This window comes from Heptranchias perlo, chromosome 19, assembly GCF_035084215.1.
Source record: "Heptranchias perlo isolate sHepPer1 chromosome 19, sHepPer1.hap1, whole genome shotgun sequence".
NCBI lineage: Eukaryota > Metazoa > Chordata > Chondrichthyes > Hexanchiformes > Hexanchidae > Heptranchias > Heptranchias perlo.
In genome coordinates, this window is record NC_090343.1 from 27,285,054 (window position 1) to 27,297,842 (window position 12,789).

General features: G+C 39.4%; 1 protein-coding gene across 4 annotated transcripts in view; it reads left to right on the top strand.

Annotated features, from left to right (window-relative positions):
* gdap1l1 (ganglioside induced differentiation associated protein 1-like 1) overlaps positions 1 to 12,789 on the top strand; it is a 52,032-nt gene that overhangs the window by 15,948 nt on the left and 23,295 nt on the right. For 3 of the 4 annotated variants that reach the window (XM_068000807.1, XM_068000806.1, XM_068000810.1), the window contains one exon: positions 10,923 to 11,096. The exons of the other annotated variant lie outside the window; for it this stretch is intronic. In XM_068000807.1, the coding sequence (XP_067856908.1) occupies positions 10,923 to 11,096 (174 nt within the window). The remainder of the gene's footprint in view (positions 1 to 10,922; positions 11,097 to 12,789) is intronic. 4 annotated transcript variants of the gene reach the window in all.

Sequence of the window (12,789 nt, forward strand, 5' to 3'; positions counted from 1 at the left end):
ACTGGTGGGAGTAGTACATAGGCCCCCTAACAGTAGCTACACTGTAGGGCAAAATATTAATCAGGAAATAAGGGAGGCTTGTAAAAAAGGTAATGCAATAATCATGCGCGATTTTAACTTTCAAATAGATTGGACAAATCAGTTCGTAGAGTGTATTAGGGACTGTTTCTTAGACCAATACATCGGGGAAGCAACCAGGGAACAGGCCATTTTGGATCTGGTAATGGGTAACGAAACAGGATTAATTAATGATCTCAAAGTAAAGGATCCCTTGGGAAGCAGTGATCATAACATGATAGAATTTCACATCCAGTTTGAAAGCGAGGATCTTGGGTCTGAAACTACTGTATTAAACTTAAATAAGGGCAATTATAAAGGAAAGAGGGCGAAATTGGCTAAAGTGGATTGGGTAAACAGATTAGATGGTATGATGTTGAATAAGCAGTGGCAAACATTTAAAAAGATATTTTATGACTTGCAATAAAAATATATCCCTATGAGGAGGAAAGACTCCACAAAAAGGGTGAACCAACCATGGCTAACTAAGGAAGTAAAGGATGGTATCGGGTTAAAAGAAAAAGCATACAACATGGCAAAGATTACTGGTATGCATGAAGGTTGGGAAAACTTTAAAAACCAGCAAAGGATGACTAAAAGAATAATAAAGAGGGAGAAAATAAATTATGAGAGTAAACTAGCAAGAAATATAAAAACTGACACTAAAAGCTTCTACAAGTATATAAAAAAAGAGGGTAACTAAAGTAAACATTGGTCCCTTCGAGGATGAGACTGGGGAAATAATAATGGAAAACAAGGAAATGGCAGAGGAATTGAACAGATATTTTGTATCTGTCTTCACAGTAGAAGACACTAATAACATACCAATAATAGTAGAAAATCAAGAGGCAAAGGGGAGGGAGGAACTAAAAACAATCACTATAATTAGAGAAAAAGTACGAGGTAAACCAATGGGTCTAAAGGCTGACAAGTCCCCTGGACCTGATGGCTTGCATCCGAGGGTCTTAAAGGAAGTGACTACAGAGATAGTGGATGCATTGGTTGTAATCTTCCAGAATTCACTAGATTCTGGAAAGGTCCCCAGCAGATTGGAAAACTGCAAACGTAACACCCCTATTCAAGAAGGGAGTGAGGCAGAAAGCAGGTAACTATAGACCAGTTAGCCCAACATCTGTCATTGGGAAAATGCTAGAATCCATTATTAAGGAAGTAGTAGCAGGACATTTGGAGACTCATAATACAATCAAGGAGAGTCAACATGGTTTTATGAAGGGGAAATCATGTCTGACAAATTTATTAGAGTTCTTTGAGGAAGTAACTGGCAGGGTGGATAAAGGGGAACCAATGGATGCAGTATATTTGGATTTCCAAAAGGCATTCGATAAGGTGTCACATAAAAGATTACTGCACAAGATAAGAGCTCATGGTGTTGGGGGTAATATACTGGCATGGATAGAGGATTGGCTAACTAACAGAAAACAAAGAGTCGGGATAAAAGGGTAATTTTCAAAATGTCAATCTGTAACTAGTGGGGTGCCGCAGGGATCAGTGCTGGGGCCTCAACTATTTACAATATATATCAATGACTTGGATGAAGGAACAGAGTGTCTTGTGGCCAAATTTGCTGCTGATACAAAGATAGGTGGAAAAGCAAGTTGCGATGAGGACACAAAGTGTCTGCACAGGGATATTGACAGGTTAAGCAAATGAGCAAAAATTTGGCAGATGGAATATAATGTGGGAAAATGTGAAGTCATCCACTTTGGGAAGAAAAATAAAAAAGCAAAATATTATTTGAATGGAGAAATACTACAAAATGCTGCGGTACAGAGGAATCTGGGTGTCCTCGTACATGAAACACAAAAAGTCAACATACAGGTGCAGCAGATAATCCGGAAGGCAAACGGAATATTGGCCTTTATTTCTAGGGGGATGGAGTATAAAAGCAGGGAAGTCATGCTACAACTGTACAGGGTGCTGGTGAGACCACACCTGGAGTACTGCGTACAGTTCTGGTGCCCTTATTTAAGGAAGGACATACTTGCATTGGAGACAGTTCAGAGAAGGTTCACTAGGTTGATTCCGGGTATGGAAGGGTTGTCTTATGAGGAAAGATTGAACAGGTTGGGTCTATACTCATTGGAGTTTAGAAGATTGAGAGGAGATCTTATTGAAACATACAAGATTCTGAGGGGACTCGATAGGGTAGATGCTGAGAGGATGTTACCCCTCATGGGGGAATCTAAAACTAGGGGGCATAGTCTCAGAATAAGGGGTCGCCTGTTTAAGATGGAAAGGAGGAGGAATTTCTTCTCCCAGAGGGTCGTAAATCTTTGGAATTCATTATCCCAAAAAGCTGTGGAGGCTGAGTCATTGAATACATTCAAAGCTGAGCTAGACAACTTTTTGATCAGCAAGGGAGTCAAAGGATATGTGGAAAGGGCAGGAAAGTGGAGTTGAGGTAAAAATCAGATAAGCCATGATCTCATTGAATGATGGAGCAGGCTCGAGGGGACGAATGGCCTAATCCTGCTCCTCTCTCTTATGGTCTTATGCCTCCATGTCTTTTTTATAATAGGGAGACCAGAACTGTTCACAGTATTCCAAGTGTGGTCTAACCAAGGTTCTATATCAGTTTAACATAACTTCTCTACTTTTCAATTCTATCCCTCTGGAAATGAACCCTTGTACTTGGTTTGCTTTTATTACGGCCTTATTAACCTGCGTCGCTACTTTTAGTGATTTGTGTATCTGTACCCCCAGATCCCTCTGCTCCTCTACCCCTATGGTCACCACTTTGAATTTGAGGGAGCCAATAATTCCCTTACTAGAAAGCAAAAGCTGTAATGTGAACTAGGACATGTTACTCAAAAAAATGATGCATAAATTCAGTTGGTTAAAATTATAAATTCACATATTATCGCAAAAGATTTTTCTTGCATTTCTTAGAGTCAAATCCCTGATGTGGTAATTAAATTGGTGCAGCATCTTGATTTTAAATAGTCTCTGGTAGAAAAGCAATAGTTTAAAAAAATCTGTGTGTTCATGAAGGTGAGTGATATCACTACTGAGCACTCTGAGGATCAATTTAACATGGCCAGTAGATCTCTTTATTCTGCCCAATAAAATCACTTAATAATGAACTGAGAAGAGTTCTCCAAGTGCAGTGTGAATTTTTCCTCTTCCTGCTCCAGCTTTCCTTATTTCATTTCTAGGTACATTCATATTTCTGTGCTGACTTTAGGAGAGTGACACTATAACCAGCCTCCCCCACTACTCTCCCCCATTTACATTTCCAGCTGATGACATTCTCCATCAGACACAGGAATAAGCATAGCCCTCAAGTCTGGTGAAACCAGCAGCAATTTCTAAAGCCCACAAAGAAGTGGGTCTTCATTGCGGTTTCAAGAGGGTAAGTTGCCAAGTTTATGTTACCAACTGTAGCCGATAGCAACAGAACCATGTATTTGCCATCGGCCGCAATTTGTAAATGTAAAATCGCCTTCTGCTAATTGAATGCAATCTGTTGGTAGTTTTGTGCTGTGGGTCGAGATTGGCCAAAACATTTCATGTAGAACCCTGCCAGCCATGCAGCTTATCAGTCTGGACTGTGATTGAACCCAGATACCAGTGGTGAACCCACAACTCCAACCAACCCCAAAATATGGAACTGCACACCGTCAAAGTGCCGCTGACTGCCAGCTTAATGACTGGCATTGTTTTAGTTTAGATTCTGGGAGACCAGTGTCTATGCGCTAACTCCTGGCATTTATACTTCTAAATCCCAGCTCCCTTATCCCAGTACCAGGCTCAAGAAATCTGGTCAGCAAATCTGCCACTGGGATAAAGGAGCTGGATATCCTAGTGTAAACAGTGGGAGCCAACTCACAAATAGTGAAATCTGAACTAAAACCGCACCACTATAAAAGCAGCATTAAAATGTTTTTTCAGTGTTAAATAATTTGTCCAATTTCTGTACCAAATTGCCTTGTATCTCATTATATTATAATGTGAGGAAGGTTTTGTCATGTAATTATATTATAGGGCCACGAAAACTGATTTTTTCAGGCTGCCATACTGCCTTGATTGAAAAATAGTTCTAACTTATTTTTGGGAACATTTATTTTTGTAAAGCGCTTTACAGCCAATGAAGTACTTTTGAAGTGTAGTCACTGTTGTAATGTAGGAACTGCGGCAGCCAATTTGCGCACAGCAAGCTCCCACAAACAGCAATGTGATAATGACCAGATCATCTGTTTTTGGTGGTATTGATTGAGGGACAAATATTGGCCGACGCACCAGGGAGAACTCCCCTGCTCTTCTTCGAAATAGCGCCATGGGATCTCTTACATCCATCTGAGAGGGCAGACGGGGCCTCGGTTTAATGTCTCATCTGAAAGACGGCACCTCCAACAGTACTGCACTGGAGTGTCAGCGTAGATTATGTGCTAAGGTCTCTGGAGTGGGACTTGAACCCACAACCTTCTGACTCAGAGATGAGAGTGCTACCAACTGAGCCACGACTGACATGCATGCACAGTCAACTCAATAGAGGTCACATCAGATCACATGATAAAATATTTAAACATACTGAATATGCGTAACAAAGAAGAACTACGTTTAGGTGATTAATTAACTGTTCAATAAAAAGGAAAATCTGGTTTCTAGTCTTCATGCATTTGCAATGTTTATAGAAGTCATCAGTGACTCTAATATAAAGGACTTTCCACCGACATGTGTCATATTCATGAATAATATATCTTTTCTAATGACTACTCATAGTAGCTACCAAGTGACACGTTTAGTACATTTGGAGAATTAGCAGTTTTCTGTTAAAAAAAAACCTGCCACTAGATTTTCCTCTAGTGGCATTTTTTTTTTCATGTTTAGTATAAATGTCAATATTCTTCCTGGTTCAGGATGTAGATTTCCCAGCCAGCTGAAATTAGAGTCACTCTGGAGCAATGGGGTCTCTCATTGCTTCAGAGTGACTCCCATTTCAGTTTGAAGTCACAGCCCTTGCATTTTTGTATGGAATAACTCCAGAGTGCACGAAGGAATCAGCAGTGTAGAACAGCGAGACCCTAGTTGAAGGTTTTCATGCTGTTAAGAAAATTGATGTTTTTACTAATATGTCAGACAAAATTCTGCTGAGTCTATTATTTACCTCTATAAAATGGGGCAGTACTTTGAACAGATAATGCTTTCCGGAAGATTTTTCCCTTTCATTAGTTGCTTACTGATGGAAATTTGTCGAGAGAAAAATTGTTTTGTTTATTTTTAATTTCAAAACCAATCACACTAATTTGAACACTAACCATTCTAATTTCCTATTTTAAATAGTGGATAGTGCATTAGACTAGATTAATGACCTTTCACTATTGGGGCTTGTGGCTGAATTCAGTCCAAAGTGATGGGTTGAAAATTTGCTATAAAAGGTTCTTAAGTGAAAATAGCTAAGGTAGTTTCAACCAAAGGACACAGATCCACAGTACAAAACAGTCCCAATTCAGTTCAAATGAGTATTAAAATTACAGTCTCACTCAGAATCGCCACATAGTTGACTAGTCTCAAAAATGGAAAGATTCACACTGTTGCTGTAGAGTTGCTCTTCTGAATTTAAGGTTAAGGTGCACATTGGAACAGAGTAGAAGGAACTTAATCTGAATCTAGCTGTGCTGCACCTGATCTGGAAATGGTAGAATTCAGTTCACGCCATGCCCACAGTTCCCTAAATAACGATTTCATGAGCTAGGCTATGGGAACCACGAAAGAGACTCGAGTAATTTTTCCTCGTACACGTGAAAAAAATTAGAAGGCAAATTAACCTAAGTTACTTTTGCACACTTCCTTGTGGACAGTTACAAAGAGGTTTTAGAGGAGTCTAGGAGCAGATTGTCTGCAGACCTGAAATATCACGCAGGATTCTCCCTTCTGATCGCTATCCAGCAACCCTTCTGAAAGTGCATGTATATGGACGCTGGGCGAGGTCACGATTGGGTTTGGCTGTTATGCCACGTTTCAATTTCAAGGCTCACACAGAAATATTTGCTACCTGGGTAGGGTACAGGAGGGTGATTGGTACCTGAGGACCATATCTCAACAAGGAACCGTATCCCCCCACAGGAGAGCAGTGAAGAAAATTGGTGAGAAGCAGAGAAAAGCTATAATATTAGTTACATTGAAACTATGTTGATGGGAGTCGCAGTGTTATTGAAGCTTAGGTTCTTCCTCAACATTGCAAGCATGTGCTTGTGTCACCACCAACTATCTGGTTTGTAGTAGTGCAGCAAGATGATGATCTGTGAAATTCAGTTACATGCTTCAAGATCTGTGTAGATTACTGTTTCTTTGCTGATGGAGAGACTGGCAATCTCAAAAGCTTGTAAAAATATTATTAATCTTACAGTCAACTGACTGCAAGGTATCAGGAAAGCTGTTACTTAAATAATAGAATACAATAAATAACAAGCACCTTGTAATTTGACAAGAAGTAAGTTCAAAACAACATAGATTAGGAGCATCACTAAAATAAAAATCAGTTTAAAGTAAGAAATGTTTCATCATGCTTTACTAATTGCATAAATTTTGCTTTTGTTTTGACAAATGCATGTTAAGTTTGTGTTTGGTCTCACCTCCTGTTTAGCATATCTTGGGTAGTCAGTTATATGATAATAGCAGAGAACTGTTTGCAACACCCAGCCTAAGGTTTATGATCTGGACTTCACAGATAATTCACCACAATTACAACATCCTTACCAGTGCAATGGAATAAGCCACAGAAAGGATTAAAAACAAAGCACAACAGTTTAAAATAATAGAACTGAGTAAATAATGAAGTAATCACTTATTCCCATGATGAAGGGTCTTTGAAGTATATCTGCCAATGGTCAGCTGACTGTATTACTGAAGGATAGAGAAGCTTTCTAGAAACTGATGGGTTAATAGTCTAGATCAGGTCTGCTGTGTCTCAATCTACCAAAAAGTTTGAGGTTCTAGTTATAACAATACTAATTTATAATGCAGAAAATTGGGAATCAATGCAGATTGAAGGGAAAGAAATGGGTCCATTTGACAATGAATGTCACTATAGGCTACTTCAAATAAAATAGCAAAACCAAAAATTAACATAACAGACAGAATATAAGCATAGAAATGACTGTTTGCAATGATGGCATACAAATACTTTATGCATTCATACGGCATTCCTCTTCCACTACTTTAATGAAGGAATGAATTCATTATTATAATAAGTAGGAATTTCTAGACTCTAAGTTACACTTAGTATTAATAGTTACCCAATTGAAGAGGCAATTGATTGGGGACTAGCAGTTAGGGCTACTGCCGGAAATAGGCAGGCGCCTCATTAATATAATTAAATAGGGTGTGTATGACGCCGATGCAATTTTGAGGTCCGAACACACGCCGAGCAGGTCCCACCCACTCGCTCCAAATGGAACACAAGCAAACCAGCGGCCCGTAAAGGGATTGCTAGAGGCTGCTCAGACAAGGCCAAAAGAATAGGTTCGAGATCATTTTTTGGGGAGCAGGATGAGTAGGAATGCTGCTCCTGCGCCTCCACAAAAATCTTACCAGCCACTGCTTGACCTTCTACCGCACCCCGGCCGTTTATCCTGGCCTTCCCCTTTAAGGGTAAATGCCGGCTTGGCTCTGCAGATGGGCCACCAGAATTCCCACCCTCCTCCCCTCTTATCGGTGAGCTGCATATCAGCTTGTTTAGTGTGGGCAGCTTGCTTATTCTATTTAAATGAGACCCAACCATGAAAATGGTTTGGGCCTCAGGCGGACTCACTCTGCCCACTGCCCAGTCCGATGAATGGAGCAGCATGAAAATTGCCCCCAATTATTCAGGATGCCATTGTGCTTTAAAAATATAGTGGCTATTTCAAATAATAGTCTTCTTAGGGGAATAAATTATTTTTGTGGAGAATTATTATTTCTATTCCTAATTTGAAGATTGCATGGGTCTGGTTTAGTGGGCAAATATCAAGTTTCCCATTCACAATTACTTTTCATAGGATGGCAACATCCTTTAGCGACATTTAATTACAAGTGAACTTGTTCTAATCAAGATTCGAAACATGTATTTGAAGTTTCCAGAAGCTGAAATTGGACCTAAAGCAGTTTCTTTGTTTTCACTAATGTTCCATTGCATTTGATATTGATGCCATTCTCCTTTTATAACATTAAAATTCCTATTTTGCTCATGTTGTGTGTATTGAGCTCCTTTTTATATTTTATCATTCCCATTTACTCAATTTATATATTTTAACTCTTACTTTATGTGTCAGACTAGCCCTATTCCTGCAGAGTTTTCTGATAATTTTCTGTACTGTTTGTTTAGTTTTTTGTGATTTGCTTTTGTTGTTAATGAATTCAATAGTTGTTTAGCAACTAAAGTCTATTGATGAACTCTTCTTGGATTGTGTACTGTCTTCAAAGTGAAGTTTACCACCAAGAACAGACTAGAATTAAATGATTTATTGGGTTTATGTCAATATTATAGTTTGTTGCATGGTTGAATTTAGAATGTAAACTGTTCATATATCCAGTGTTTTACTTTATCGACATCACAGAAAGCAGTTGGTGAGTTGCATGAGTTGTGATACTCTCATAAATGTTGAGGAACATTCAAGCCAGTTTATAGCCATCAGACCCCCAAGAATGTTAGTCCTGCTACAGTTATAGTCTTCCTTTCTTTCTTTTTGTGAATGTGCAATATCAACTTGAACTGAATTTTCTTGAATTTACAGCTGGTTATTCATTGCTAAATTTCGGTGCATTTTATGTTGTGATTAAATATACTTTGCTGGAATACAATCATACGGAAGGGCAAATTTGTATAAGAAACAAATGGTCTGATACCACCATGCATGTTATTATTTTGTATGTATTCTTATAATTTGATCGATTCAGTACTACTGTTTACTCCACTTTATTATAAGCTGTTTAATCAAGCTTTCTGCTTAATTAATTGCACATGTTAACTTAGGGACTGACTTGTTCTGAAAATTTTGTGTTCTGATTAAACTCATTAAAATGAAATTAAGAACATAAGAAATAGGAGCAGGAGTAGGCCAATCGGCCCCTCGAGCCTGCTCCGCCATTCAATAAGATCATGGCTGATCTGATCCTAACCTCAAATCTAAATTCATGTCCAATTTCCTGCCCGCTCCCCGTAACCCCTAATTCTCTTTACTTCTAGGAAACTGTCTATTTCTGTTTTAAATTTATTTAATGATGTAGCTTCCACAGCTTCCTGGGGCAGCAAATTCCACAGACCTACCACCCTCTGAGTGAAGAAGTTTCTCCTCATCTCAGTTTTGAAAGAGCAGCCCCTTATTCTAAGATTATGCCCCCTAGTTCTAGTTTCACCCATCCTTGGGAACATCCTTACCGCATCCACCTGATCAAGCCCCTTCACAATCTTATATGTTTCAATAAGATCGCCTCTCATTCTTCTGAACTCCAATGAGTAGAGTCCCAATCTACTCAACCTCTCCTCATATGTCCACCCCTCATCCCCGGGATTAACCGAGTGAACCTTCTTTGTACTGCCTCGAGAGCAAGTATGTTTTTTCTTAAGCATGGATTGTTGATTATCACACCATCCAGAGAAACCATCCAGTATGTAACTTGCATTACCCGAGTCAGATAAATGCAGTTCAAGCAACTATATCAGACACTGACTTAGTGAGTTTATTCATGTTGTAGTGGCCATGGCAAAAGCCTTAAAGTGTGTAAATAGGCCTGAGTGTAATGAGCACTCAGATACCCAACTGTATTTCATTAGTGCACCCGACTATTTCTAGATGAATACAGGATCCACATCTGAGAATCACTCTTAGCACTGGACTCTCTGAAAAATGAGCAACCAGTAAAAAACACAAAAAAGTCATTTTGAACATAATAGCCTATAAATTACTGTATATAAGAGTGTACACAACAATGTAATTTAAGATGTTAAGCATCCATGTGCTAATGTTGCACACAGTAATTTCTAGGTTAATATGTCAATGTGGAATAGAGTTCAATAATATCTATACAGGCTACAATAGGTCATGTTACTTTACAAGTAAGAAGCTTTAGGAAATAGCAGTGGCAAAAATCTCTTCCTACACTGAAGTCTCAATACACTCTTGGTAATTGCCTTTGTCAATTACTTGCAATTTCTTTTCTGGTCCTAGGTAATTACAATTAATAGAAACAGATTGCATTAGTAGTTTGATTGATCAGTGTCGTTATAAAGGTAAGAAAAAGTTTTCTTTTGGTGTAGGTAAATATGGACTGAAGAACATTTTCATTCAACTAACAACATTCAATGCATATATTAAGCAGCCATAATAAACAGGTCAATATATGTAGCAGGTATATTGCATGAATACGCCTGAATGTAAACATTGCTGTACATTGATATACGTACCCACACACTTCACTTCATCATGGAATACAAAAGAATGATAGTTTTAATTTACAGTACTTTATTTGAAAATTTAACCTATTTAAATTAACATTGTGCCTTTAAAACTGTGTACCTTTAAATATAGCATACAAACATGCATTAATTTTTAAAGCCTGGAAATTGTGGGACATTAACTTTTATCTCTGTTCTGTGCAGGTGTTTATTGTGTGAAATCTTTATAGCTGCAATTCACCGAGATGAGTTGCCTTAGTGTAGTCATAAGCACGTTCTTATGTGTGGATACATTGTCAAATCACTTTTAAATTGCTTTATATTAAATAAGTTGTTTGATTGAAAGGGGCATGTTGTATTTACAAAGTTACAGTGTCTATCAATTATACAATCCTGGATAAATTGAAGAGACCAGGTCTTTTTTGGCAATGCAATAGCCTGACATAAATTACTGTTATTTCATCTCCAGAAAACTTCCCAAGATTAATTCCAGAAGCTGGGAGCCTTATTTACTCCAGAATGCAACACTTTAAAGACCTGCTGGACTCACTCCCCATGGACGCCTACACTCATGGCTGCATTCTACATCCAGAATTGACCACGGAATCCATGATCCCAAAGTACGCCACAGCTGAAATCCGCAGTAAGTTGATGCACAAGCACAAAGAGTGTAACACACTTCGGAATGGGGTTGATGTTGTCACATCCGAGTGCGGTAGCCTCGTGATTATGGTACCAGACTGGCAACCCAACAATCATGAGTTCAAATGTTAACGGAGAAAGTTGTGAAATTGAATTCAATAAATCTGGTAATTAATAGGCTAGCACCAGAAAATGACCATGAAAGCTACCAGATTGTTGTAAAACTCCAACTGGTTCATTTCCTTCAGAGAAAGGAACATGCCATCTGGCCTACATTTCAGGACATTTGAATTTGTCATCTTAAATTATCAATTATGTATCAATAATATTCATGCTGATTGATCTACTCTCTCAGATCAGCAGCTCAAAGTGTCCCGAAGTTAACTTTCAACAAAAACTGAAGACAGGAATAACTCAGAAATTATGATGATGGCACAGTGTACAAAACGCATATACTTACATTCACGTACACACACATATTCTCAATAACCATGAGGAGAAGCTGTTTGTTTCCTGCCTGTTTTCCACAGCTTGAATATAAAGTAGATTGACAAAGACAAAATAAAGTCGCTGAATAGCATTTTGTTCTCACAACACAACATTGTCAAGCTTTGAACTGTAGTTCTGGTGCAATGTTCTGCATTTATTAAAAACATAAATGTCTCAGATAAATAAAGAAGCAGTAGAATTGCTAATCTAGCTATTTCATCACAAACCATTTATTAATGTATACAATCTTTTTTGTTTATCCCATTTCATTTTGAAAAAGCAATTAAAACCTAACAGAATGTTTCTTGTCCTTGTAACAGCCTGCCGTCCTGGAAGTGATCCAGTTCAGGAAGTTGCAACTGTAGTTTTGCTTCTCTCTCCTTCCCCTCCCCACTACTACTTAATTGCATTTCTAGTTTACTATATGTTGCTAATTGTGAAAGGCTCAGGGGTCGATATTAACCCCCCCCCACCCCCAACAATGGGCGGGAAAGGGTGGGGGGGGTTAAAAATTAAAAATCGTGACGTGTGACCCCCCCCACCCACCACGTATGCGCCTGCTGCTGTTTTTATGGCAGCGAATAGTGAGCCGTGCATGTGCCCCATCTTGGAGAGACGGGACACTTCATTATAATATTTAAATTAGGCTCCCACAATGCAATTTGGAGCCTGATTTAAATTTAACGGTTGGGGTTTGGGAAACCCAGCAGTGAAAGGGAGACGAGAGCAGCCAGCTGAAGGCAGCAAGAGCTTCTTAGAGCACTCCTTGTGGGCCAGGAGGAGCAGGAATGCTCCCCCCAACCCTTCAAGCAAACCTTTTGCCAATCACGATCGGCCGACCACCGCCCCCACTCCAACCCCCAATCTTTCCTTCCCTCCTTCCCTATTGCTGTGCTCCAACCCCCGTCACTAAGCCCCTATCTTCCCCTCACTTCCAGATTACTGTGCTCAGACACCCCCACCCCCCCACCAAGCCCCGATCTTTCTCGACCCACCCTCCTAATTGCTGGGCTCTGACTCGCCCCCACCAACCCACCCATCAAGTCACAAGCTTTCCCGATTGCTGCGACCTTCTACTGCTGGCTTTCCCGCCCGGCAGCCGGCCAGCCTGTCAATCTGGCCAGCTAATGGGCGGGAAATGGAATTAAAAAATGACAATGGGGTCCTGCTGTTAAATTCGGCAGGACCACTGCGTGCCTGGAATT